The sequence below is a fragment of the Monodon monoceros genome, unplaced genomic scaffold (genome assembly GCF_005190385.1).
Source record: "Monodon monoceros isolate NGI ecotype Baffin Bay Population unplaced genomic scaffold, NGI_Narwhal_1 Super_Scaffold_18, whole genome shotgun sequence".
Classification (NCBI taxonomy): Eukaryota; Metazoa; Chordata; class Mammalia; order Artiodactyla; family Monodontidae; genus Monodon; species Monodon monoceros.
Window position 1 is genome coordinate 69,078,871 of NW_021703774.1, and position 27,522 is coordinate 69,106,392.

The following is a 27,522-nucleotide window of genomic DNA, read 5'->3' on the forward strand; positions in this document are numbered from 1 at the left end:
CAGCTTCCTGCTTAACCCAGTCTAAAGTCTTCAGCTTGGGACTTACCTGGTGGCACAGTGGTTAGGAGTCCACCTGCCAGTGCAGGGGACACTGGTCGTGTGCCACAACTAGTGAGCCTGCGCTCTAGAGCCACAAGCCACAACTGCTGAGCCCGTGTGCCACACTACTGAAGCCCATGTGCCTAGAACCCGTGCTCCACAATAAGAGAAGCCACTGCAACGGGAAGCCCGTGCTCGCTGCAACTAGAGGAAGCCCTCACAGTAACGAAGACCCAACGCGGCTAAAAATAAAGAAGTCTTCAGCTTTTTCTCTTCAATGAGAGGCTCTGAAATAAGCCTACCTATCTTTTGCTGAAATCCCTGCATCTTTACTTGCAGTGTTAATTCCCTCAGAGCTTTAAGACCTTAAAGAAAGATGAGTTAATTCTCAAGTAGATAAAAAGATCTTGAAGAAGTAGTGCTTGGAAGTTGTGGAGGGAGGAATTGCCTCCCATTTGTTCCTTAACACCTTTCTGGGTCCATTCTGGTTTCAGCTGTAATGGTTAAGCACTTGGATAGTTGTACATAGTAGTCTTACTTCCTGTCATCAGTGCCTCTTTATTCTTTTAAGACTTACAAAGTCTCCTGAACCTATGAAAATTCCTCCTGGCATGTTAGATCAATCTGTACTCTTCAGTCTAGCTTTCAGAGCCCCTCTGTGCTGTTCAAAGGCTAAATTTAACAGTGATTAAAGGCTATCCAAGCCACTTTGTTGCCTGCATGAACTCTAAATGATTCCATGAACACAACTTTACTGCCACCTTGACTTTGTCATGGTTCTTCCCTGGCAAATTCCTGGATTCAAGTAAGTCCTATTCCACACCCCGCCCCCCAAAAGTGGTGTATTGGGGGTGGTGGGGAGACTTGAATTCTTATTTACTGAAACCCTTTGAACTCAGCCAAGACTCTTGCTTATATCTTTGCTTGTCAAGTCCAGAGTTGATAACCTCAGAGGATACAAGTACTTTTTTTCTCAAGAAAAGTGAAAAGGTTTTTTTTTAAGTTTTATTGAAGTATAGTTGATTTAAGATTGTTTTAAAGTTCCAAAAGAATATTTATTAAATACAGAAAAATAGAAATGATTTTCTAAAGAATCCAAAGCCCCTTTATCTGAATCCAACCACTGTTAGTATTTTGTTATTTTTACTTCCAGTCTTATTTCTGTGCAAAACTTTTATTGAAAAAAAAAAAATAGGAACAGAAAAAGCTCAACACATATAGAACATTTTTCTCATCTGTTAGTTTCACTTAGCATTGGGGTCAGAGGCATTTTCTCATGGCATTATAACTTCTCTGTAAATTTTTTTTAACATCTTTATTGAAATATAATTGCTTTACAATGGTGTGTTAGTTTCTGCTTTATAACAAAGTGAATCAGCTATACATATACATATATCCCCATATCTCCTCCCTTTGGCATCTCCCTCCCACACTCCCTGTCCCACCCCTCTAGGCGGTCACAAAGCACCAAGCTGATCTGCCTGTGCTATGTGGCTGCTTCTGTTGTACAGCAAAGTGACATCTTTTTCGTATTCTTTTCCATTCTGGTTTATCACAGGATAATGAATGTAGCTCCTTGTGCTATATACAGTAGGACCTTGTTTATCCATTCTGTATGTGATAGTATGCATATGCTAATCCCAAACTCCCAATCCTTCCCTCCCCGACCCCCACCCCTTACTAACAACCACAAGTCTGTTCTCTATGTCTGTGAGTCTCTTTCTGTTCCGCAGATATGTTCATTTGTGGTTTGTTTTTTTTTTTCTTTTTTGGCCACACCACACAGCATGTGGGATCTTATTTCCCTCACCAGGGATCGAACCCGTGCCCCCTGCAGTGGAAGCACAGATTCTTAACCACTGGACCGCCAGGGAAGTCCTGTGTTGTATTTTAGATTCCACATGTAAGTGATATCATATGGTCCTTGTCTTTTTCTAAGTTACTTCGCTTAGTACGGTAATCTCTAGGTCCATCCATGTTGCTGTAAGTGGCACTATTTCATTCTTTTTTATGGGTAATATTCCATTGTGTGTCTTGGCAATTGTAAATAGTGCTGCTATAGGGGGTGCATGTATCTTTTTAAATTATAGTTTTGTTTGGGTGTATGTCCAGTAGTGGGATTGCTGGATCACATGGCAACTCTATTTTTAGTTTTTTGAGGAACCTCCATACTGTTTCCCATAGTGGCTGCACCAATTTCTGTTCCCACCAACAGTGTAAGAGGGTTCTCTTTTTTCCACCCTCTCTCCAAAATTTATTATTTGTAGACTTTTTTTCTTTTTCTTTTTTCTAGCCGCACTGTGCAATATGCGGGATCTTAGTTCCCCAGCCAGGGATCGAACCTGTGCTGCCTGCAGTGGAAGCACGGAGTCTTAACCACTGGACCATCAGGAAAGTGCCCTTGTAAACTTTTTAATGATGGCCCTTCTGACTGGTGTGAGGTGGTACCTCATTGTAGGTTTTTCTTTATGTATAATTAATTTTTATTGCAGTATGGTTGATTTACTGTAGTTTTGATTTGCATTTCTTTTAATAATTAGCGATGATGAGCATCTTTTCATATGCCTATTGGCCATCTGTATGTCTTCTTTGGAGAAATGTCTATTTAGGTCTTCTGCCCGTTTTTCAATTGGGTTGTTTGTTTTTTTGTTATGGAGTTGTATGAGCTGTTTGTATATTTTGGAAATTAATCCCTTGTTGGTTGCATCATTTGCAGATATTTTCCCCCAGTACATAGGTTGTCTTTTCGTTTTGTTTATGGTTTCCTTTGTACAGAAGCTTGTAAGTTTGATTAGGTCCCATTTGTTTATTTTTGCTTTTATTTCTATTGCCTTGGGAGACTGACCTAAGAAAACATTGGTACAATTTATGTCAGAGAATGTTTTGCCTATGTTCTCTTCTAGGAGTTTTATGGTGTCATGTCTTATATTTAAGTCTTAAGCCATTTTGAGGTGTTTTTTTGAGTATGGTGTGAGGGTGTGTTCTAACTTCATTGATTTACACGTGGCTGTATAACTTTTCCAACACCACTTGCTGAAGATACTGTGTTTTCCCCATTGTATGTTCTTGCCTCCTTTGTCAAAGATTAATTATCTATAGGTGTGTGGGTTTATTTCTGGGCTCTCTATTCTGTTCCATCTGTTTTTGTGCCAATACCACGCTGGTATCTTTTTTTTTTTTTTAATTTTTTGGCCATACTGCACAGATTGTGGGATCTTAGTTCCCCAACCAGGGACTGAACCCCTGCCCCCTGCGGTGGAAGCATGGAGTCTTAACCACTGGACTGCCAGGGAAGTCCAATACCACACTCTTTTGATTACCATAGCTTTGTAGTATTGTCTGAAGTCTGGGAAGGCAATGCTTCCTACTTTGTTCTTTTTCCTAAGGATTGCTTTGGCAATTCTGGGTCTTTTATGCTTTCATATACATTTTAGGATTATTTGTTCTAGTTCTGTGAAAAATGTCATGGGTAATTTGATAGGGATCGCATTAAATCTGTAGATTGCTTTGGGTAGTAAGGCCAGAAAAATGAAAGTTTTTAAGGAAACTTTAGTTTATCCTAGAGTAGCCATTTGGGGAAAAAATTAAATTGGATCCTTTCTTCATTTATTATAGCAAAATTAATTCCAGGCGACTGAAAGATTTAAATATAAGAGTACTAGAAGAAGACACGAGATTTAAAAACATACTTACCAGGGGAATTCCCTGGCAATCCAGTGGTTAGGACTCTGCGCTTTCACTACCAAGGGCGCGGGTTCCATCCCTGGTCAGGGAACTAAGATCCTGCAAGTTGCACAGTGTGGCTGTAAGTAAGTAAGTAAATAAATACTTATCAGAGTGGGGAAAAATAATAAATGTAACTACATAGAATATTTGCATGGCAAAAAAAGAACAAATGGGAGAGGGAGGATGATGTTTGCAACAGCACAAGAGTTGATTTCCTTGAACTTTTAGAACTTGGCCATTAAGCAGATAGGGCCGGGCTTCCCTGGTGGCGCAGTGGTTGAGAGTCCGCCTGCCGATGCAGGGGACACGGGTTCGTGCCCCGGTTTGGGAAGATCCCACATGCCGTGGAGCGGCTAGGCCCGTGAGCCATGGCCGCTGAGCCTGCGTGTCTGGAGCCTGTGCTCCGCAACGGGAGAGGCCACAACAGTGAGAGGCCCGTTTACTGCAAAAAAAAAAAAAAAAAAAGAAGATATGGCCTCAGAAAAATAGGCAAAGTGTATAAATAGCTCCAGAGAAGCAAAAAATAAATGACTAATAAAACATGAAGAGATGTTTAACCTTATTCATAGGGAAATGCAAATTAAGTTTGGTAAGCACTTGCCAGGGTGTGGGGGAAATGGGCTCTCAGACATGGTGTGAGTGTCAATTGATGAACCTCATAGAGGGCAACTTGACTGGGCAGTTCTACTCCTGGGTATTTATCCTATAGACTTGGTTACAAATATGTATGAAATGCTTTTCATACAGGGATATTCCTTTCAGTGTTGTTTGCCGTAGCAAAATGTTGGATACTATCAAGGTTCTGGCTAAATATACCCATGGAACGTCTGCCCTGCAATGAAAGACTGGAGAATGAGACAACTCCAAGTGCATTGATACAGAACATTCCTCAATATATAAGTGAAAAAACAAACTGCAGAACAGTGGATTCCATTGTATCTTATTATACATATATATATGTGTATATATGTATATGTATATATGTATTATCAAGTGCGCACACACACACACACACACACACACACACTTGAGGGAGTTCCCTGGCAGTCCAGTGGTTAAGACTGCACTTCCACTGCAGGGGGCACGGGTTCGATCCCTGGTCAGGGAACTAAGATCCCACATGCCACATGGCACGGCCAAAAAAAACCCAACAAAACATACACTTGAGCATGCATAGAATATTTTATGAAGGACACATGAGAAACTGATAATAGTGGTTGTCTCAAGGAAGGACCCAGGTTGCTGGGGAATAGGGGTGGTACCCTTTGGTACCTTATGAATATTGTACTGTATGCATTTTTTATTAGCCAAAATAATTTTAGGATTAGGCAAAACAAACAAACCAAAAACAAGAAAGGACTTCCCAGGTGGTGCAGTGATTAGGAATCCGCCTGCCAATACAGGGCACACAGGTTCGATCCCTGGTCCGGGAAGATCCCACATGCTGCAGAACAACTAAGCCTGTGCGCCACAACTACTGAGCCCACGTGCTGCAACTACTGAAGCCTGTGCGCTCTAGGGCTCACGCGTCGCAGTGAAGCCCATGCACCTAGAGCCTGTGCTCCGCAACAAGAGAAGCCACCACAATGAGAAGCCCGTGCACCGCAACGAAGATTAGCCCCCACTTGCGGCAACTAGAGAAAGCCTGCGCGCAGCAACAAAGACCCAATGCAGCCAAAATATACATAAAATTTTAAAATTAAAGAAAAAAAACAAGAAAAATAAAAAGTGCATTCATTCAGCCAGACATGAACTCCCTCCTATGACAATTATGTATCACTTTCATGTCCTGTTTTCTGAGGTTTCTTTTCTCCACAATAAAATTGTGAGCTCTTCCAGGACAAGAACCTGCATAGCTGGGGGCTCAATAAATATTAAAAACTGACAAAAAGAACCCTCTGAAGTGTGCTATCTCTCCCATCGAATTCCTTCAAATTCTTCTCAGTGCCTTCCCTGCCACAGAGTCATTCTATAGATTACATTTGGATGTTGAATCCAGACATCATGCCTGCTTATAGGTAACTTTAGCGGGACCAGTTGGGTAGGAGAGGTTGGGAGTATGTCTGCAGATCTAGCCTGGGATGACTTGCTTGCCAGGTCAGTTGGGGATGACGAACTCCTAACCTTTCTGATTCTATTCTCACTCACAAATCTGGGTTAAGGGAGGCGGTCTCTTTAAGAACTGTTGTGATGGTCCCGCCCTTTAAAGAGATCAGCTGAATCTGTGAGTCACATGATTTCAGCGTCTCTTCCGCCTTCTGAAGTCGGGACTGCAAGAGAAGCTATGAGGAGCGTCGTGCTCCTCCTGAGCCTACTTCTGACAGCAGCTCCGTTTGGCCTTCTGGGGGAGGAGACCCGCCAGGTGAGGGGCTAGAGCAGTAGGTGTTTCAGGATATGCTACCTTGAAGGGTGGTTGGAAACTAGGGCAAACAATTGGTGGGGGTGGAGTGTGCTTGCATTGACAAAAGAGTTTTTCAAACTGGGGGTCGGAGCAGCCATGGGTCACGGGACAGGATTGTGGAGTAGGGTGGATGTGAGAGCTTCCTGTTTTCTGGTGAAACCTGGACCTTGACTTAGCCCTGAGTGAGCCAGGTCCAAACAAGTGTTGGATTTCTTTCTTCCTCTCAGCCCTGTGCCCTGATCTCTCCACCAGGGTCAAGGCAGTTCTGGCTCTACCCACCTCTCCTCCACCCCACCTCTGCCCTTTACAAGAAGGTTCTGTTAGCTCCCACAAGCATTCCTCTTGCCTAGGCCCCCAAGGTCCCACCCTTTCCTCATCATTTTCCAAGGCCCCTCTCCTTATCCCCAAACTTCTTTGCTCTGTGTCTCTCCCTGATCCTGTTTGCTTGACCCTCCACTGCTCCATGTTCCAGGTGTCTCTGAAGGTCATCTCTGACTGGCTGGACCCTTCCCAGAACCTGCTTCATATCCAGGCAGTGGGTGCCACTTCCACCCTGCACTATGTGTGGAGCAGCCTGGGACCCCCAGCCGTGCTGCTGGTGGCCACCAACACCCCCAACAGCACCCTGAGTGTCAACTGGAGCCTCCTGATTTCCTCTGAGCCTGACGGGGGCATCATGGTGCTCCCCAAGGAGAGCATCCAATTTTCTTCTGCCCTCGTCTTTACCAGGGTGAGGAGGTTGGGGGAGAACCAAGGGGAGGAGTGCAGAGGAGAGGGTTCATTCGAGTTAGAGGGAGAAACTGAAGACTGGGGGTAGGTGAAGTCGAGTCAGGTATGAGAGCCTGGGGTGGGGCCAGTGAACGGGTGGTGGTGGTGATTCAGGAGAAAGCTGGACTCAGGCAAGCTTAGTCCCTCCCCACCCCCACCCGCCAGCTGTTTGAGTTTGACAGCACCAACACATCCGATGCAGCCGCAAAGCCTCCAGGAAAATCATATCCCCCATACTCCTTGGCCAATTTCTCCTGGGACAACATCACTGACTCATTGGATCCTGCCACCCTGAGTGCCACATTTCGAGGCCACCCCATTCACGACCCCACTGGGGCTTTTGCCAGTGGCAGCCTGGCCTTCAGGGTAAGGGTATGGGGAATCAGAACTCAAAAGGCTGGTTTACGAGGGTGGGAGTTAATGATGGGGGTCGCCTTCAAACACAGGCATCCACCTGCTTCCCACACCTCCCATGCCTCTTCCATCCTAGGTTCAGGCCTTCTCCAGATCTGGCCGACCAGCCCAACCCCCTCGCCTCCTGCACACAGCGGACACCTGCCAGCTAGAGGTGGACCTGGTTGGGGCCTCTCCCCGGGGAAACCACTCCTTGTTTGGGCTGGAGGTAGCCACGTTGGGCCATGGCCCTGACTGCCCCTCAGTGCAGGAGCAGCACTCCATCGATGATGAATATGCACCTGCCGTCTTCCAGGTCAGGCTTCCAGCAGAGAAGCAGATGGGTGTGGGGTGAAGGGGGACCCCATTAGGACCTCAGAGAATCATTCAACCATTTACCATTTAGCAACACTTCACTCAGCTCCTTTAAGTGCTGGGCACTGTGCTAATGAATTAGCCCAGTCTCTGCTCTCAGTGGAGGAGCCAGAGGGAAGGCGGTACAGTGTGACTAGTGCTCTGACAGATGGGATTTGCAAGGGCCCAGGGGCCCAAAGGAGGGAGCTGAGTGCAGGCTTGCTGAGTGTTGAGGCTGGAAAAGGACCCAGTGCCATCCAGTCCAGCTCCCCTTTCTACAGAGGAGAGATCGATGCAAACAGCCTGTGAGTTCTAGAACCAGGCCTAGGATTCAGGACAACTCGTGACAGACAGAGGCTGGGAAAGGGTGGGGGAACAGAAAGGTCGGGCACCACTGGTCCTCCTCATCCTGCCTGTTTGCCTTTCTCCCCAGTTGGACCAGCTGCTATGGGGCTCCCTCCCATCAGGCTTCATGCAGTGGCGACCAGTGGCTTTCTCTCAGAAGCAGGGGGGCCGGGAATCAGCCATGCCCTGCCAAGCTTCCCCTCTTTACCCCACCTTGGCATACCTTCTCCCCCAGTCACCCATTGTCCGAGCCTTCTTTGGGTCCCAGAACAACTTCTGTGCCTTCAATCTGACATTTGGGGCTTCCACAGGCCCTGGCTACTGGGACAAACACTACCTCAGCTGGTGAGAATCAGGGCCTGGGCCAAGGGTTTGGGAGGTCGAAGTGGAGGAGGGTTGGGCCTCTCGGCCTTACCCCCTAAGCCTGCTCACCTCTCTTTCTCACTCTGCTCCCTCTAGGTCCATGCTCCTGGGTGTGGGCACCCCTCCAGTAGATGCCTTGTCCTCGCTAGTCCTAGGCATCGTGGCAGTGGCCCTGGGTGCTCCAGCGCTCATGCTGCTGGCAGGAGGCGTGTTTCTGCTGCTGGGCCACAAGCGGTACTCAGAATATCAGCCTATAAATTGAGGCCTGCTCTCTAGAGGGAAGGACATTACTGGACCTGCCTTGCTGGTCTGCAGGTTTGAGGGTCAGTATTCCTAGCCAGCTGCTCCCTTTTCGCATCTTGCTTTTCTGCAGAACCTTAGAGACCAGCCTCAACTTCCTGCGGACCCAGGTGGGGCTTCCTTCAAACTTTGAGGAGGGACCAGGGACAGAGTGATTGCTAGAGGGAGGGTCCCCTCCACGTTGCCTCCCCGCCCCTCCACCCCCCCCATTTCCCTTGAATGGGACTCACAGGTCTAAATGAGAGGCCTTCTGACTTGTCTGCTACTCTGGAGGGCATGAAATAGACTAAGTTTTTCCCCAGGGCTTGTCTCTCAGTGTGTGAGTGTTGCTGGGTCTGGTTCCAGGGAATGAGAGGGCTGGAGGTGGCCATGGAAGACAATTTCTTGTTTGCAGCGCCATTTCTTCCCCAGGCCCAGTTCTCTCCCTTGCCACGGGACCAGGCTCCTGCCAGCCACTCTTCAACATGTGGAGCTGGGAGGTCTCTGGTGCAGTCTGAATCAAACAAGGAAGGGACACTTGAGACGGCGCAAACACGAAGGAAGAGCCAAGGAAGACAGTGGTAGTTGTTTATTGTTACACACACATTCACATGGGGTTAACATCAACCACTATGTCTTCCAACCACTCCCAGCCACCACAGGTGTGGGTGTGTGCGCGCATGCGCGCACACACACACACAAACACACAAACACACACAAACACACACACAAACACACACACAAACACACACACGCCTCTTGGGAGGCAGGTTTCCCTGTCTGCTCCTCTTCCCATGAGAGAGGTATGACTTCTGGGCAGTTTGGAGGTGCAAGGTTACAGGGACCTAAAGGGTTGGAAGGGAGTAGGCAGCCACACTGGATTGGGACAGCTGTAATTGACTTGACTGAGGCTCAAGAGCCTATATGGCCAGTCACGGAGGGTCCTGAATACAGGTCCCCAAGAAGGTTTTCACCAAACATGAACGTCCTATTTGAGCTGATGGCCAGCCATTACCTTTAGGCATGGGCAAGGTTTCTAGTCTCTGAGGCCCTCTGCTTGGACACCCAGCACAGAAATGGTCAGAGTTTTGGCTGTGGCTCTGCTGGCTGCCTTACAGGAGGCTGGAGAGTGGAGCAGAGTCCAGCCATTGTGGGCCCTAGTGGCAGTGGTGGGAGGCTGCTCAGGAAGGAACCATGCCTCTGCTCCTGGTCCTGTGCCCTCAGCATCCTTAAGGAATATGGCTGTCCACCTCTTTCCCTGAAAGAATGTCTGAGTCCCTCCCGCCTAATTGTCCCAGGCTCCAAAGGTGAAGGGGAGTGCCCCAACTTGGAGAGCAGGGGACAGTCCAGGCTCTGATTGGATGGGACCCCTGTCGGGGCAGTAGGTGGGTTCATCCCACCCAGGTACCAGGGCTGGGAGCAAGGGTGTGGGGCGGCTTAGCCCCAGGAGCGAGGCCTGTAGTCTGAGGCTGAGCGGGCGTGGTCAGGGTAGTCCAGGCGGCTCTCGGAGGCAGTGAGCATGCGTTCGGGCTCCACCACGAACATATAGTAGAGGTTCCACACCAGCATGGACAGCAGGGGCAGGAATGTCAGGCCGTAGCCAAAGCCTCGGAAGGAGCGGCCCACAGCAAAGGTCAGCCAGTATATCAGCCTGGAAGGCAAGAAAAGATCGGGCTTTCCTTGAGAGGAGTACATGAGCTAACTGGCGACAGGCTGGTGATGGGGAGAATACAAAGTGAAGGCAGTGGCTGGGTGTTGGTCAGCACAACTGATACCTCTAAAGACAGCCAGTGTTTATGTACTTACCATGTGCCCGGCATGGTACCAATTACTTTAGGGGCAATGTTTAATTTAATTTAGACCCCCGCACCTCTATGAAGTGTGAATATTATTCACCTCCCTCTTTGTGTACTTTTCAAAATTTAATTAAAAATTTTGAGTAGGCAGTATACATTTACATGGTTCAAAATTCAAAGGTACCAGTGAGTATAGTAAAATGTCTTCCCTTACTGATTCCCAGATACCCTATTCTCGTCCTTCACCTTCTCACCTCTGTTCCACTCCCACCCCAGACATCCAGTATTATGGTTTCTTGTACATCGTGATGTTTTCTTTACATATGAGCGAAAAGATTTATGTTTTCCTTTTCCCTTTTTTTTTGGAAGTTTGGTAGCATACTAAATATAGAGATTGTTCTGCACGTTGATTTTTTTCCCCTCATTTAATGTATCTTGGAGATTGTGTTATATTAGTATATAAACAGCTTCATTATTTCACAGCTGCAGTACATTCCATTGTATTTACTTCCCTTTTGCAGATGAAGAAACTAAGATTCCAAAAGGGTTAAGTAAGACTGGTCCAAAGTCACACATTGGGGAAATAGTAAAACCATGGTTTGAACCCATGCCTGTTCATCACCCCATCTCCTGCCCCTCAGAGAAAGGAGAGAGTAAGGAAACCAGCTTCAAGAGAGCTTGAAGCCCAGAGGGATGGACTAGGCACAACCAAATTTCCTCTCTTGGAAGATCCATTCAAAATACACACTCCTCAGTGGCGGGAGGGCAGCAGCTTCCTCTTAATATATGAAGGATCACTTATTACAAAATTGTGATGTCTCTATTTTTTTTTACCTGGGAAACGGAGGAAAGAGTAACTGCTGCTTTTCTACTGCACCAGGAGGCAGCATAATAATAATATAAAAGTTCACATTTAGTGAACACTTACCAAGTACTAGACTGTTGCAAGCACTCTACATGAATTAACTAACTCAATCTTCGCAATAACTCCATTTTACAGATGATGAAACTGAGGCACAAAATACTTAAGTAACTTGCCCATGGTACGGAAGAAGGACCCTGGATGAGAGAAGGAAGGGACCTGGGTTCTAGTCCTGCCTCTGCTGCTGACTGACCTATGCGACTCTTCTCCCCCCATCTGTAGTCACTTTCTCTCTGTAAAATGGGTAAGATGGACCAGACGATTGCTGGTCCTTTAGCTCCCTGATGATTCTTGGGGCTTAAACCAACTTCTGTCTGAGACCAGCATTCCCCGAGAGGGAGATGGGAGGTTGAGTTACATGAGCAGGAACATATTTATCTTGGGAAACATCTACTGGGAGAACTTGCAGGGCTGCAGGATGGTCAGGAGGCTGGTGGGACAAATGACCACTAGACTACAGTCAGAAGTGACAGGAAGACAGATTTAAGCTAAATAGGAAGAATGCTTCAGCAGTTAAACCTACCTGGAATGCTATATGGAAAGTAACAAAAGGAAATGTATTAGGGGAAAAAATGGAAAGGCCTGCATTTGGCTTCAGAAATTCCAAGGTGCCTTCTGGGTTAACAGTAGTTCATGTGAAAACACCCCTAAGGATTTCAGGTGCCAACAAATTCTAAATGAAAGCAGAGTAATGAGGCTGCCATGAGACCTGTGTGGCCTTGGCTTGTATGAACAGGACAATACCCTTGACCAGCCCCCATCCCTCCCATCTGACAGGAGAATTTCCTGCCTAGAGGGAAGGACACAGGATAGTGGAGGGACCAGGGCCATTTAGCAAAGTAAACACTGGGGAAGCAGAGTGTCGGAGTGGGGGAATTGAGAGCTGTTTCCAAAGATCTGAATTTGTCTACGCAATTACAGAGGCCAGAGTCAGGGCAGCAGTTTTTAGCACAATATAAAAAAGGACTTTCTAATAATTAGGACTTCTGAAAAATGAAACAAGACTTGCCTTATAAAGAACTAAGCACTTGGTCACAGGGGCTGTTCAACCAATGTTCAGCCAATGGCCACCTGACCAGAGTGCCACAGAGGAGTGGCTGCAAGGGGTGGGAGGTTGGTCTAGGTGATACCTGAAAGCCTTTCCAGTTCTAGGTTGATACATGTATCTTATGAAAGCCATATGAGCTGATCACCTGCTACCAGGTGAGGTAAAGTGCAAGGAAGAAAGTGACTCAACTTTCCAGGGTGCACATTTGGGCTGATGCAGAATCCAGAAAGCTCCCTGGCTCTCCAGACATTCAGATGCCTGGGCCTCTTGAGCACCAGCACCTCCCTCTGCCCCACCCCCAGCCCCAGCTCACCGGGAGATGGCGAAGAGACCAGTGAGCAGAGGGAGCAGTTTGAGGGTGTCTTGGGGCAGGTAGGTGGAAAGCACGGCCAGGTTGAAGAAGTAGAGGATGAAGAGCTGGACCGACTGGGCCACGTATCGCCGGTGGATCTCCACCTCCCGCCGTGGCTCCGCAAAGGGCCGCAGGGCAGAAAAGCACAACAGGCTCAGCCCGTACACCAGGATCCCTGGGTAGGGTTGGAGGACACATAGGGTCAGGAGAGGAGCGGCAGGCAGGAAGCTGGAGGCAGGGTTCGTAGCAGAGAGCTCATGGGCATGGGCTCTGCACCGTGGGTGGGGCTGAGGTGGTCCTGGGAGGAGGTGGGCACACAGGGGTGACAGGGTGTGGGAGGCCCTGAGGGTCCAGGTCTAGTGAAGGGAAACTCCCCTGCTCCCCAAGCCAGGCAGGCCCTGCCCTCCAGCCGAGCTCCCACATGCCCCCTCCCTTCTTGCAGGGCCCAGGCTCACCCAGTACAATGGGGAAGGTGGCAAAGACCCCGCAGCGCAGCGTGTAGATGAGGCGGGAACTCATGGTCGGCAGGCGCGGGGCATCGAAGGGCAGGAAGGCATATGCCCCATAGAGCAGGCAGGGGAAAAGGATGAGGGCGGCTCCCACCGAGGCCATGGCCCTCAGCCCCTCATGGCCTCCACGTCCCCTGCAGCACCCACAGGAGTACCCAGGCGGCCTCACCACTGCCTCGGCCCACTTGCGCTCCGGGGGCTCAGGGTGGGTGGCCCGGGTGGGCAGGAAGGTCTGGCGGCGCTCACCCTCGCTGGCCTCACAGCACACAATGAGGTCTTCCTGGGGCCGCCGCTCAATGCACTGTAGGTCGATGGGCACGAAGGCCCGGGCCACCTTCTCGGGCAGCAGGTTGGCATCATCTTCGGGCAACTCCTCTAGCTTGGTGGGTGGCTCTGACTTAAGGGGCTCAGGCTCAATGTTCCTCCAGCCAGGGGGATCTGAGAACGGGGCACTGGGCTGGGGACCAGTCCCCCAGGGCAAGGTGGCAGCCTCACTTACTGTGCTGTCTAGACCATCCTCCGTCCCTTCTCCGGCTGTGGGAGACGCAGCTGAAGATCCCGCTCTGGAGGACTCAGCTCCAGGGGACTCAACCCCATCTTCCCCTTCCAGCTTCCGGCCATTGGGGACCAAAGCCTGGGGTGGGCTCTTCTCCAGGGCCTCCGGCCCCTTCACTTCCAGCAGGGCCAGGGTCTCGGGTTCTGTCATCCTGGGGCTTCACTTCTGGGGTCTACCGCAAGGTCATGTCACCCTGGAGGGAGTAAAGTTCTTTCAGAAGTTGCCGTCCTCTGGCCCTCAGGAAGGGCTGACAGAACAGGAAGTCTCCAGGGCAGCCGGCCTCATGGACTTTAGTCCTTTCTGGGACCTTAGGGAGAACATGGTCCGGAGGAAGGTGTTGAAACAGAGGGAGGCAGGAGGGAAGTGAGAGCCGAAATGGAGGCACCCTTTCGACATCAAATGTTATTCAGCAGGAGAGGGTGAGTCAGGGGGCACAGGTGCTGGCAGCTGTGGCCTCAGCCAGCCTCCACCCACGCCTTCTACCCCCTCCACCAAAACCCCTGGGGTCATGGCCACCCTAATGCAGGAATGGGAGGAAAAGGAGAGGTCTAGAATTTTGCCAAGGATTTTATTCCCACTAAGGATATTCTTGTGGGACAGAGAAGCTGCCCCTTCACCTCCACACCTCCCATTCCCCTGCAGATCCCCAACTGGAACTCTCCTGGCAACTGATACCAACGATTTGCCAAGAGATCTGTCCCAAGGAGCTGGCAACAGCAGTGCATCCTGTTCTTTTGTCACCAATCTGGATACCTGGTCAGTTTCCAAACTTCTCAGTAACCCACCCACAACGTCTCCGGAGGGCCTGAGTCTGTTCATTCTGATCTCTAAGTCTAATCAAGACTGTTTCCCGTGCCTCCTCTCTGGTCTTTCTTCCCTCCCTGCCGCCTTCCATCTCACTGCTTCTGGATGGGGCTGATTGCCCTCTCTCCACCTCCTCAAGGACCTCCTAACCCTTAGTGTTTGGATCCATGACACCCACTTACTTTCCATCTGGAGAGAGGTAGAGGGTCCCCAGTGTCCGGGAAGGAGCTGCCCAGCTCCCTGCTGGCTCTGCGAGTATTCCTCTCAGTCTCCCTCCCTTTACCTGTGTCTCCAAACCAGTCTGACCAGAGCAGGTGCGGCCCAGTTTAAAGGGGCAGGCCCCGCCCTGCTGAATCTGCCGACAGAAAAAGCATTAAAGGAGGACGTCATCCTTTCTGAAAGTGGGGGTGCAGCTGATCATAGAGGTAAGTGTGTGTCCTAGCAACATGGGATGCGTAGGAACCCTCAGCACAGGAAAGCAAAGGAGGAAGAAGTGGGTTTGGGCATCAGAGGGTGCTTGGAGTAGATTGGGATACCCAAAAAGAGGTTGAATTTCTACACTTATTCATTCAATATTTATTGAGCACCTATTATTAGCTAGGCACAGACACAGGAAAGAGCAAGATGACAGGCAAAGTGTCTGTGCTTGGGACTTCCCTGGTGGCGCAGTGGTTAAGAATCCGCCTGCCAATGCAGCGTGCACGGGTTCTATCTCTGGTCTGGGAAGAGCCCAGATGCCACGGAGCAACTAAGCTCGTGTGCCACAACTACTGAGTCTGTGCTCTAGAGCCTGCGCGCCTAGAGCCTGAGCTCCACAACAAGAGAAGCCACCGCAATAAGAAGGCCGCGCACCACAACGAAGAGTAGCCCCTGGAAGAGCAGCCCCACTCCCTGCAACCAGAGAAAGCCAGAAAGCCCACGTGCAGCAACAAAGACCCCACGCGGCCAAAAAAAAAAAGCCTCTGCGCTTAAAGAGCTTGTTCTTTTGGGATAACAGATAATAAAGAAACCTAGCAACTAAACCAATATGACAATTTCAGTAGGGAAAACCTCTTTGCCAGAATGATATTTGAGCTGAGACTTGATGGGAAATCAGGAGAACGAGTGTTCCAGGCAGAGAAACAGCAGGTGAAAGGCCAATAAGTGGGAAAGACAGGTTGTTTCAGGAACAGAAAGAAGGTTGCTGTCTGGAAAAGGAATTTATGTTCCCATTACAGCGGTACACAGGTCCCCTGAACACCTTGCCTTTTAGGTTAGGTTTAAGGTTTAAGAAAGCAATTGGAATCCAAGGTGATCTTTCCGGGGGCAGAAACGCTTAAGGGTGTACCTTCTCAGTCCTGTGGATCTTTTCCCCTGAAGTTATTTGAGCTTTGTGAGGGCAGGGACAGTGTCTGGATTGCTCATCTCTGTGTCTCCAGAACCCAGCATTGTGACTGGAGGACAGCAGGTGTTCAATAAATGTTTGCTGGACTGGTGAGAGATGAGCATGCAAGTGGAAATCTTTGGGTTGGGGTGCGGGAGCTGAAGGGCCGAGGTGCCTGTACAAGAGTCCTGTATTGGAGGCCCTTACTCTTACGCTATGCTTGACTCTTTCCAAGAAAATTTTCACATACACGTTTTTTGTTTGTTTAAATAATGGGGGAAAAGGGAGAAGTGGAATCACCCTAACTAGTAATCTGAAAGGGGCTCGGCTCAAATGTGGCGGGGGTGCGGGCAGAAGGATGGACCAAATGACCACCGTCGGACAAAGCAAAGTCATACTCCTAGCTGTGAGTCCATCTGCCTGGATCCAGCTTAGCCTCAGCTCCCCCGCAGAGTTCACTGTTCGTTCTCTGGCAGCTTTGTCAATAAAGTTTTTCGCAAGGGCTTGCAGAAGCCAGAAAGATGCCATGCTGCCCACAGTTAGTTCTGGCAACTTCCCGGGAGGGAAAACGAGTTTCGCGAGATTTGGTAGTGGCAGGCCACTGGCCCGCAACTTCCAGCTGGTATCGCGAGATTTGGCAGGCGGAGGAGGAGCTGTCGCGGGCAGCTGCCTCGCAGCTATGGCGGCCGAGCAGGGCCGGCGGCGGCGGTGGTGGCTGAGGCTACGGTCGGAGACGGCAGTGGTGGCGGTAGCGGTAGGTGGCGGGGGTCTGTGACCGGGATCCGCCCCCGGGCCCGGGCACCATGAGCCAAGGCCCCCCCACAGGGGAGAGCAGCGAGCCCGAAGCAAAGGTCCTCCACACTAAGCGGCTTTACCGGTGAGAGGGGCCGGGGTGTGAGTGCAGCCGCCAAGGGAAGTGGGGGGGACAGCGAGGGGCGGGGCCTCCCGGGCGGGCGGGCTCTGGTGCCGGGCTGGGGTGCGGGCGAGGGAGGGGGGGTGCAATTTTGGAGGGAGAAGAGGGGTCGGGGCCCCGTAACGCTGGATTGAGCAGAAAGAAGGAATTGGGTGGGTGGGAGGTTGGGAGGGAAGCACGTGGAGGGATACCTCCCGCAGTGAGCTTGGGGCGGGCACCGAGCTTTGCGGATTTGGGGTAAGAAGGTGGGAATTGGGGACTGCAGGGGTTGGGAAGGTGAGGGTGGGGTCACAGATAGGAGAAAAACCCGGAAGGGAATGGTGCTTAGAACCCTGTAAGGACTTAACAGGGAAGAGCCCTGGACTGAAATCAAGAGAGCCAGGTTCAGCTCCTTGCTTTGCCATTCTCTCACAGTTTAACCTTGGGCCTCAGTTTTCTCATCCTTAAAAGGAGAGATTTGGATTTGATAGGCTTTGAGGTCCCTTATGGCTCTAAGTTTTGGGAATCGGAATGAAAAGAAAGACGCTGGAAGACTATTTGTGTTGGACTGGAAGGGCGGTGAAGGACTTTGAGTCCAGAATGTTCTTAGGTCATAGGAGCCCATTTCAGGGCACCTGGGGACTCCTGAGTTCTGCCTTCCTTCCAGCCTCATGACTACAGTCTCTTGCCAGGCAACTTCCATTCCTGGTTTCTGATTTCCACAGTGCCACTGTGCCACTCACATCTTCAGCCTTTCAGCCCTCTGTTGGGAACAGGCCAGTATGAGCTCTTCCCATCCTGAGTGAGCTCCTCCTGCCCCGAGTCGAGGATTTTCTGTGTGGGGCAGCTGAAACATGGGCTCTTGAACTGGATCAAAGTAGGTTGAAGCATAGAGACCAAATTGAGTTTTCTGTTTTCTAATAGGGAGTAGGGTTTGGGGTTTTCATTCGGCTCAGGCTCTATAGAACCAGAGGTGTTTGCATGAGAAGACCAGCTTCAGAGCCATGGGCCTCATCTTGACAGTGAAAGAGTCAAGAACATGTTGTCTTTTCCTCCCTTGAGTAGGCATCCTGCCTGCTCTGGCTTCCTAAGCCAGAAGGCAGAGGGGAGTATAGGCTGATGCAAAAATAGAAAAGTGATCCAATCTATCAGCCCCAGGGCTCTCACTGTGGGCTGCCCCAAGCAGTCTCCAGGTGGGTGAGCAGTTGGCTGGGATGGCATGTGTGCCTTGTCATGCAGCCGATTGTCAGTGCTGCCTGTCAGACAGAGAGTGGGCAGTGCTTGCAAGATTCCTTACTTGTCTCCAGCTTTTGGAAATGGCTCTGGTCATCCTTCTAATCATTCACAAATCTTGTTTTTTCTCAAGCCACTGCCCTCACAGAACTGACTGATTTAAGCAGATGTGTTTGCATGTGTGGTTTACATGTGTGCACGTGGGTATCTCTGCTGGTAATTGTGTGTTGTTGGCTTTGGGCAGGATGGAAATTTGAGGCAGCGGATCTCTTTTTATTATTTATTATAGCAATGTTGATTGGTGGGAAGAACTGGGGGAGGAAGGTCTGATTTCTTGGCCCAAGGTAAATATGTTGTTAGACTATGTAACTGTCATCCGACCTTCAGTAAATTTGGGAAATTCCCAGTCTGTTTACAGAAATAAAATTCTGAAATGTTTTAAGCCCCTCAGAAAAGGCAGCTGGAAAAGGGATGCTGGAAGGGACACAAGCACCAGTTAATTAGGCCAATTTTAACTGTTTTTTAAAAAAAATTTTTTTTAACACTGCTAGGCCTAGGATTACAATAGTGAATGAGACACAAGACTTTTTTTTGTAGTTTTTGTTCTAGAGATTACAATTTAGTGGAGGAGCTTGGGGTCTGATGGGAAATGTGGAAGAAAGTGGGGAGACCTCTCAGGTTTAAGAGTTTGCAATTAGAACTTTCTTGAGTAGTGGTTACTAACCTTTTTGAATTGAGAATCTAAGGAAAGCCCTGGGGCCTGTCCATAAAAATACATACACACACAGCCTCCTTACATCTGTGCATGGCACTGAAGTTAAAAGCCCTTTCCTGGGGACTAAGCTGGCATATCACTGATGGCTGCCTGGTGCTGCCCTTGGCATTGAGGGCCAGGATGGCTGAAAGGGCTTGGCTTCCATCTCTAGGCAGCCCAGGAGGTGTTTGGAGAAATGCTGGGCTCTTAAGATGGCCTGTGAGAAGGCCTTGATTACCATCCCACCCACTCAGCTGGGTGTTGGCGGTCACTTCGCCCTGTACAGGACAGCTTTTAGTGGTGTACCACCTGAGCCACCACAAGATGCTAGCCTGCTGTGGCCCACTTTCCCCAGCCCAGGAGCATGTTTCAGTGTTCTGAAACAATTTTGGACTGTTTTATGAATCATCACTCCCTGTTTTTTGGTTGTTTTGTGTCCAGAGCTGTGCCTGATTCACCTGTTCTCACAGCTGCTGTCTGTCCTCTGGGTTTTACCCTTCCAGAGATGATACCTACCCAGGCACCTCTTGGCCATCCATTGTAGAGTTTCCTTGAACTTTTCTCTTAGGGTCTGGAATATCTTCCTCAGGATGAAGACTAATATTTTTTGAGTACTTACTGTGTACAAGGCACTGTTACAAGTGCTTTATATATTAGCTAATTTAACCCCCACAAAGTAGATGATGATATTAATCCCATTTTATAGATGAGAGAACTGACACATAAGGAAGTTAGATTTTTCTTTTTAAGGGTTTTTTTTTTTGGCTGCATTGGGTCTTAGCTGTGGCACACGGGATCTTCGTTGAGGCGTGCGGCATCTTTGCGGCGTGCGGGATTCTCTCTAGTTGTGGCGTGTGGGTTTTTTCTCTCTAGTTGTGGTGTGCAAGCTCCAGGGCGCGTGGGCTCTGTAGTTTGCAGCACATGGGCTCTCTAGTTGAGGCACGCAGGCTTAGTTGCCCCACGGCATGTGGGATCTTAGTTCCCCGACCAGGGATTGAACCCACGTCCCCTGCATTGGACGGCAGATTCTTTACCACTGGACCACCAGGGAAGTCCCGGAAGTTAGATTTTTTACCCAGGACCACACAGCTTGTAAGAAGTAGAGCTAGGATTTGAACCCAGGCTGTCTGGTTCCAGAGCCTACACTTTATATTAAAGAAACAGTTCCTTCAGCAGGATCCAGGAGACCTTATAACTAAGCAGTTTAGGGACACCCTCCCCCTTTCTCTTACCCCATTATTCCAAAGCAGAATTTTATATTAGGAATGCCTTTCCTTTATGTCAGAGATAATAAGCCTTTGCATGATAATAATTTATTCATTCCACCAATATTTATTGAATGCATACTGTATACCAATGCTGTATATAAATTATTTCATTTAATCCTCACAACAGCCCTTTGAGGTAACTGCTATTATTTCCACTTTTATGCATGTGGTAACTAAGGCTTAAAGAGGTCGGTAATTTTGCCCAAAGTTATAGAGTTAGTAAGACACAGCCAGGTTCAAACCCTAGATGTTTTGCCTGGCATCACAGCCTGTGCTCTTTCCATTGAGAGAGTCTACCTTCCATATCACAGAGTTTCTCTACCTTGACACTGTTGACAGTTGGGGCAGGATAGTTTTGGTGGTAGACTTTCCCATGTATTGTGGGGTGTCTAGCAGCACACAGTAAATGCCAGTAGCAATGCCTCTTCTTCCCCTCCCCCAGGTAGTGACAATCAAAAATGTCTTCAGCATTGCCAGATGTCTCCTGAGGGGACTGCTGTGTCAGGATGGAGACTGTGTTCATCTTGTTTTGTACGGAGCTCAATCTGCAGCCATTTAGTTTCCCCACCCCAAATTCTTTAGCTTTTCCTCTAGGATCAGTGTTCCAGCATCATAGGTGGACCATACACATGGCTCAGAGGCTGTTTGCCTATATTTCCCTGCAGGGCCGTGGTGGAGGCTGTGCATCGACTTGACCTCATCCTTTGCAACAAAACTGCTTATCAAGAAGTGTTCAAACCAGAGAACATTAGCCTGAGGAACAAGTAAGCTGAGACTCTAAACTACACATTCTTACAGTTTCTTTATTCCTTTCCACCTGAAACCCTGTCACATATAGACACATGTTCTCTTTTATCTCCTGACCTCATGGTACAATAATGGGGCATGATGTCTCTGGCCTTCCTAAGAGGGAGAGGGGATCCGTCACTCTCTCCAGCTTCTACATCTAACACCGTTAGAATGGTGTTTGAGTTGGAGGAGTTGGCCATACTGCATAATGAAGGAAGGAAAGAGGAGATACAGAGGCAGAGTAAAAAGGAGAGAAAGGTACAGGGAAAGAAATGAAGATTATTAAAATTCTTATTGCTCCTGCCTCTGTCTTTTGGGGCTCCCACTGCCTTCCAGGACTGCTGTTGTCTTGGGTCCTACTGACTGACCCTGGATGTCTATTGCGAGGCACAGAGATTTGTCAGTCGGGGTGTTGGCAAATGCCTTCTTGTCCTCAGTTCTTGTGTCCCTCACCAAGGGATGGGCAGTCCCTCTCATGCTGTCCTCTACACCCTCCCAGGCTGCGTGAGCTCTGCGTCAAGCTTATGTTCCTGCACCCGGTGGACTATGGGAGGAAGGCAGAGGAGCTGCTGTGGAGAAAGGTGTACTACGAAGTTATCCAGCTTATCAAGACTAACAAAAAGGTCAGGGGAGGTCAAGGTCTTGGGAAGATGTTTGTCTAAAGTGGGGAAGCTAAGGAAGAAAAGGACAGCTGGGCAAGTGGGCCAGAGTATGGTTGTAGATAGGGAAACCAAGGAAGAGACAGCAGAAAGGGAGAGAGTCATATGGAATTAGGATCAGGGAAGGAGGGGAGCCTGATCCCAGATGGGGAGACCAGAGAAGTAGGTCTAAGGGTATAGGGGTAACTTGTGAGTGAGAGGAGATGTGGATAAAGTTCCAGAGCCAAGAAGATAAATTTATTTCTTCAGGGAGATGAATATGATTAGGGATGGGGGAGCAGAACTCTGATCTTGTTGCTTAACTAGCCCCTTCCCTTTCCCAATCTCCAGCATATCCACAGCCGGAGCACCTTGGAATGTGCCTACAGGACACACCTGGTCGCTGGTATTGGCTTCTACCAGCATCTCCTTCTTTATATCCAGTCCCACTACCAGCTAGAACTGCAGTGCTGCATCGACTGGACCCATGTCACCGACCCCCTCATAGGTCAGTGAAACCTGGGCTCGAGGAGCAAGTTCATATGCTTCTACTTCTGGCCGCCTTATCCCTCAGGATCCATGTACCTTGTGACCCAGCCAGGCAGAGAGCATTCTAGAAGACCTACAAATGCTTCATGAAATTTGGATTTACCCAAACAACCGTATGACTCGGGGTAAAGATCTTAAGGAAAGAGAGAGAGAGACCTCTTCAGTCTGGGATTGTAGACCGATGGGGAGTTGGGGAAGGAATGGAATGATCTAGAGTAGGTCTGACACTGAAAGATGTTATTAATAGCATTTTTTTTCTTCCAGTTGAATTTGGCTGGCATTTCTTTTAACTTTAGAGATTGTTTCCTAGTATTTGATGAAAGTATTAAAGTTTTTAGAAACGTTGGGGAAATCATGGACATTCTTTCAAGATAGTGCAAATCTCTTTTTGGCCTTCTGAGGTACTGGCAGCTATGGTGGTTTTCTCTTCAGTTCAGCTATCCTTTAGAGCTCCTTCCCTCTTCCTCCAACTCCCCTTGCTCTTTATACCCCCTACCCTCCCCCAGCCCCATGCCCCTTCCCTCACCAGGACAAAGACATTCTGGGTCAGAGATGGAGGTTGTGTCTGCACCCCTATGTGGCAGCATTCTCTGGTCAGAAGCAGAGCACTGTACTTCGTACATTTAAAAACATTTAAAAACAAAACAATGGGGAATTCCCTGGCGTGCCAGTGGTTAGGACTTGGCACTCTCACTGCTGGGACCCCGGGTTCAATCCCTCGTTGGGGAACTAAAATCCTGCAAGATGTGTGGCGCAGCCAAAAATAAAACAAAACAAAACAAAACAACGTCAATCCAAGGCAACATTTATAGGTGTTATACCAGATTGCCAGAGGGGTCCATAGCTTAAACAAAGATTAAGAACCCTTATTTCAAAGGGTCAGTTCCCCAAATCATTTTAGTTTTTCTCCTTATTGATATTTCTCATTCAGCCAACTCAGTGATGTCTCTATAAAGAATATTAGGAAAGGCTGCTCAGAATGGGAGCTACACACCCAGGAGTGTGGCTGCAAAGTGGAATGGATAGGAGGATGCTATGCAACTTACCTGCTGTGCAACTTTGATTTCTTTAACTGTAAAATGGAAGTAACAAGAGTAACTACCTCATGCGGTTGCTTTGAGCATTACTTAAGTTGATATTTTAATACACTTAGAACAGTACCTGGCACATGGGAAAACTGCCTGCCAAGTAGCCGGAGCTCTCTGAAGTTACAAGGCTGCCTGGGTGAAGGGAGAGGAGAGAGCCCATGCATGTTTGGCTCTGGCCACCACCAGTCCTCAGGTCAGGCAAGATGACCCCGTTTCCCTCATGAATAGACTCTCCATAGGCTGCCTTCTCTGTGGACCTCCCACCAAGCAGAAGCCAGGAGCATTTACCTTGGCCTCATTCAAATGCCATTCTTCCTGGGCAAGTTTCCCATCTTTACCCAAACCTTTTACCTTTAGGTGGGGAGCTGCTACCCAAGGCACCCACAACTGTACTGACACTTGAGCCTCACCTCTACTTTCTAGAAGCCTTCCTATGATGACCTTTCACACGACCTTCCCCCAGGGAGCTGTCCTAGGTTGAGGACCATAGCCCATCTGTTTTAGTTCCTTTCTGTCCTATGAATGACCCCTGCCTATGAGTTTCTGTGTCTCTACCTCTGTCTACCTGTGAGCCTGTGTCTCTATCTCTGTCCTGGATGGGTGTCTTCTCTGCCCCATACGGCCGTGTTCTAAAACTAGCCCTGGATTCTTTATCTCCTTTCTCCACCTAGGAAAGGTGTTTCCCCAAAGGTAGGGACAGAGGAATGGGCTTATAAACATATCTCTCTCTCTCTTTCTCTCTCTCTCTTTCTCAGGATGCAAGAAGCCAGTGTCTGCCTCAGGGAAGGAGATGGATTGGGCACAGATGGCATGCCACCGATGTCTAGTGTACCTGGGGGATTTGTGTAAGAATCCGAACCTTTCATTTTTCTCTGTTTTGGGCTACAGGACAGGCTCCAACTGCTCTTGTTGGTACCACCCTTTACGTGATTGGAGAGCAGGAGGCGCAGTGTGGCCTCTGATAACTTTTCTCCTCCAGTCTGTTTACAGTGTTTCCTTCTTTTCACTGTTTGTGCATGAGTCGAAAAGGATGGTGAATACAAGAAGAAGGAAAATGTCTTTGCTCTTTAAGAAAGTCAGGGTGATAACCTGGTTTCAGCGGTGGGTTAGGAAGATTTTAATTTGATGTCTTTCTCCTTTGGGGTTTTCTCTTCATGGATTCCTAGAGGAATTGCAGTTAGACCTCAGGGAGGACTTACCTGCCTGAAATATGTTTCTCAGAATGGAAAAGTACTCTTGCTTTATGGCCCCCGGTCTCTAGTCCTGATAGACAAAGGTTCTGTCATTAGGCTGCCGGTGTGTGGCTGTCAGATGCATTATCCTTTATTGATCTGAGGCTCGTCTCCCTGCCCCCATCCCGCTCCTGGACCCTTTATAGGCAAGGGGCACAGAGAGAATCAGCTGTTTCACAGTAGATTGACCAAGTGTCATTAGTAATGTCTTCTCTCTAGAACTGAGCAGTTGAATTCCAGAACCAAATATCAGAAGTCTTTTCAAGCATTTATATATGCTGCAGCCCCTTCATTGGGAAGAGATAATCAAGAAGAGCCTCTTTACTTTACAAACACTAAATATTCTTTACATTTTGGACCTACCAGCAAGGAAGAGAGAGTTGAACAGTTTGCCCATAGTCATGCAGACTTAAGACTGTGCCAGAGACCCAAGCAGCCTGCCTTCTAGCTCAGGTATCTTCCTCCCGGGCTCTTATTACAGTTCTCCAGAGCAGACTCCCAGATGAGGGGAGGTTTTTCTGAAACACGGAATCATTGTATTTCTTTTCCTCCTCTCCCTCCTGCAGCACGATATCAGAATGAATTAGCTGGCGTAGACACTGAGCTGCTAGCTGAGAGATTTTACTACCAAGCCCTGTCAGTGGCTCCCCAGATTGGTAAGTGGACCCCTCCACTGGGGCCTCCCAACCCAGCAGCATTTTCCAAGAGGAAGACAATGTTGAGATGGCAGGCAGGCCATACTCACTTCCCCCTGGGTCCTTCCCACCCACTCTCAATTCTTTCATACTTCACCTTGGTTCTGCATTCTGACCCTTGTAACACACACTCAGAAGATGGTGGAAGGAGAAGAGAAATGGGAAAGTCTTGAGCTAAGAAGGAGGGAGGCAGAAGAAGAGGGAGAGACAAGATGGCTTCCCTGTCCCTGAGGTTTCTGTAGAAAGAGGGGACCGTACTTCAGCTGCCCCCATGGAGGCACAGTGAGGGAACGGATAAGGCTCCATTACAGGGAAAGATGGGGATTAGCATGTAGGAAGGAGAACTCAGAGGTGAGAGACTGAGCTGGGATAGAGGAGAGGGCTCCATGGAGTTCAGTCAGCATTGGAAGAGGCACAGCTGCTGCTGAATGAATGGCAGCTGTCAGTGCTGAAATCCCTGGTGGTCCAGGTGGGCTTAGACTGATAGGAAGTGAGTCTAGAATAGATAACGCCCTGGAGGAGCAAGATTAAACTGCTGATCACCTGAGACACCAGTGTCGCCTGCAGACCCACTGTTCTCCCCATGAGTTCTCTGATGCTTAACGTGGGTTGGGTCTTGCAGCTTTCGGTGAGTATTATGGCTACAGACTGTGTGACTTTTCTTCCTCTCCAGGAATGCCCTTCAACCAGCTGGGCACACTTGCCGGCAGCAAGTACTATAATGTGGAAGCCATGTATTGCTACCTGCGCTGGTGAGTATTTGCCAGCTCTTTCCCCAGCCCTACTTCCATGTCTGCACAATTCCTGCTTTGTTTTCTCTCTTCCCTTTTTCCCTTCTCTAGCTCCTGGGTGAGATAGATAGGAGAATGCTAAGATTGAGGGGGTCCCTTCTCTCAGGGGCATCCTGACACAGCCCTGCTGCTTTTCACATAGCCACCTGGACTTGTAGATACTTGGGCAGCTGAAGTAGCTGTCTGCTGTCATAAAAAATAACAGGATTGCCGCCTTCCTGAAGAAGGAAATAAATTTGATATAGTTGATAAAATGGTACCAAAGTAGCCTCTGACAAGAACTTCAGAACTATAGAGCTTCAGTGTCTTGAGGTGACAGAGATGACAGCATGGGGGGACAAGTTTAACAGGGTGGATCACTGCTTCCCTGAATCTCACACTTAGCTCTTAGAATGAAAAAACAATTTTTTCAGGGCACCCAAAGTTGATTAGGCTTAGGTTACTAAGTCACCATAACCAAACGCACGTGAGAGTGGTAGGTAAATGAGAATGCCATTGGTTAAGTCTTAGTGAGACATAAACTGCCAGGAAACTCACTGTTGCCACCTAATCAGGGCCAGAGTCTACTTGAGAAGCCAAATCTATCTCAGAAGAAGTTATATAGTGAATTGGGCTTCAAAGCCTAAAGGGAATAAGGGTGGTCTTCATAGCTTAAATGGTCAGCTACTAAGGTGTAAAGTAAAATAAGCTAATTCTGCCTTCCTGGTCAAGGAAACCTGTTTCCTGTATCAACAGATATTTACCCTGTTCCGTTACTAGATCACTACAGACTGGCCTCCCATCCACTTTATTCATTTTATTTTTTTAATTGAAATATAGTTGATTTACAATGTGTTAATTTCTGCTGTACAGCCAAGTGATTCAGTTATACATATACATACATTCTCCTTTATATTCTTTCCCATTGTGGTTTATCACAGGATACTGAATATAGTTCCCTGTGCTATACAGTAGGACCTTGTTGTTTATCCATTCTATATATATGTAAAAGTTTGCATCTGCTAACCCCAAACCCCCACTCCATCTCTCCTCCACCCCCACTTCTCCCTTGGCAACCACAAGTCTGTTTTCTATGTCTGTGAGACTGTTTCTGTTTTGTAGATAAGCTCATTTGTGTCATATTTTGGATTCCACATGTAGGTGATACGATATGGTATTTGTCTTTCTCTGTCTGACTTACTTCACTTAGTATGATAATGTCTAGTTCCATCCATGTTGCTGCAGACGGCATTATTTCATTCTTTTTTTATGGCTGAGTGATATTCCATTGTATATATATATATATATGTATTACATCTTCATCCATTCATCTGTAAATGGACATTTAGGTTGTTTCCATGTCTTGGCTATTATAAATAGTGCTGCTATGAACATAGAGGTGCATGTATCTTTTTGAATTATAGTTTTGTCTGGATATATACCTAGGAGTGGGATTGCTGGATCACATGGCAACTCTATTTTTAGTTTTTTGAGGAACCTCCATACTGTTTTCCATAGCGGCTGCACCAATTTATATTCCCACCAATAGTGTAGGGGGGTTCCCTTTTCTCCACACCCTGTCCAGCCTTTGTTATT

General features: G+C 48.3%; 3 protein-coding genes across 9 annotated transcripts in view; 2 read left to right on the forward strand and 1 right to left on the reverse strand.

Moving 5' to 3' along the window:
* Positions 1-6,024: 6,024 nt before the first annotated feature.
* GLMP (glycosylated lysosomal membrane protein) lies at positions 6,025-10,062 on the forward strand. 2 transcript variants are annotated; one of them, XR_003794456.1, is made up of 7 exons: positions 6,025-6,127; positions 6,639-6,896; positions 7,100-7,300; positions 7,425-7,643; positions 8,115-8,371; positions 8,486-8,712; positions 9,101-10,062. XR_003794456.1 is itself a non-coding variant. In XM_029228751.1 (6 exons), exons 1-6 carry the CDS (start codon positions 6,050-6,052, stop codon positions 8,649-8,651), a joined length of 1,179 nt encoding a protein of 392 aa, XP_029084584.1. In that variant the 5' UTR covers positions 6,025-6,049; the 3' UTR covers positions 8,652-8,993. The 2 variants fall into 2 exon arrangements, 1 of the variants encoding a protein (XP_029084584.1); XM_029228751.1 differs by lacking the exon at positions 9,101-10,062 and having other exon boundaries at positions 8,486-8,993.
* On the reverse strand, positions 10,063-14,909 carry TMEM79 (transmembrane protein 79). Of its 2 annotated transcripts, XM_029228749.1 has the most exons (4): positions 14,838-14,909; positions 13,242-14,044; positions 12,748-12,961; positions 10,063-10,319 (listed from the first exon to the last, which is right to left on the reverse strand). In XM_029228749.1, the coding sequence occupies exons 2-4, from the start codon at positions 13,999-14,001 to the stop codon at positions 10,106-10,108; spliced, it is 1,188 nt and encodes a 395-aa protein (XP_029084582.1). In that variant the 5' UTR covers positions 14,002-14,044; positions 14,838-14,909; the 3' UTR covers positions 10,063-10,105. The 2 variants fall into 2 exon arrangements, with proteins under 2 accessions (XP_029084582.1, XP_029084583.1); XM_029228750.1 differs by lacking the exon at positions 14,838-14,909 and having other exon boundaries at positions 13,242-14,106.
* Positions 11,548-27,522, forward strand: part of SMG5 (SMG5 nonsense mediated mRNA decay factor) — a 32,929-nt gene continuing 16,954 nt past the window's right edge. For 2 of the 5 annotated variants that reach the window (XM_029228744.1, XM_029228745.1), the window contains exons 1-7: positions 16,662-16,895; positions 20,831-20,929; positions 21,454-21,577; positions 21,944-22,100; positions 23,985-24,074; positions 25,028-25,117; positions 25,830-25,908. In XM_029228744.1, coding sequence (XP_029084577.1) covers positions 16,822-16,895; positions 20,831-20,929; positions 21,454-21,577; positions 21,944-22,100; positions 23,985-24,074; positions 25,028-25,117; positions 25,830-25,908 — 713 coding nt within the window. In that variant the 5' untranslated portion in view covers positions 16,662-16,821. Of the gene's footprint in view, positions 11,631-14,493; positions 14,608-14,955; positions 15,081-16,661; positions 16,896-20,830; positions 20,930-21,453; positions 21,578-21,943; positions 22,101-23,356; positions 23,423-23,984; positions 24,075-25,027; positions 25,118-25,829; positions 25,909-27,522 lie in introns of those variants that run through there. The other 3 variants (XM_029228746.1, XM_029228747.1, XM_029228748.1) reach the window with 3 other exon arrangements.

Excerpts from the sequence above, each read along its gene's own strand:
- TMEM79 (XM_029228749.1), bottom strand. The coding sequence starts at position 14,001 with ATGACAGAACCCGAGACCCTGGCCCTGCTGGAAGTGAAGGGGCCGGAG. Across the intron at positions 12,962-13,241 it reads CACCTTCCCCATTGTACTGG|GGATCCTGGTGTACGGGCTG; the intron begins GTGAGCCTGGGC and ends AACCCTACCCAG. Across the intron at positions 10,320-12,747 it reads GGTCTCTTCGCCATCTCCCG|GCTGATATACTGGCTGACCT; the intron begins GTGAGCTGGGGC and ends CTTGCCTTCCAG.
- GLMP (XM_029228751.1), top strand. The coding sequence starts at position 6,050 with ATGAGGAGCGTCGTGCTCCTCCTGAGCCTACTTCTGACAGCAGCTCCG. Across the intron at positions 6,128-6,638 it reads TGGGGGAGGAGACCCGCCAG|GTGTCTCTGAAGGTCATCTC; the intron begins GTGAGGGGCTAG and ends TCCATGTTCCAG. Across the intron at positions 6,897-7,099 it reads CTGCCCTCGTCTTTACCAGG|CTGTTTGAGTTTGACAGCAC; the intron begins GTGAGGAGGTTG and ends CCCACCCGCCAG.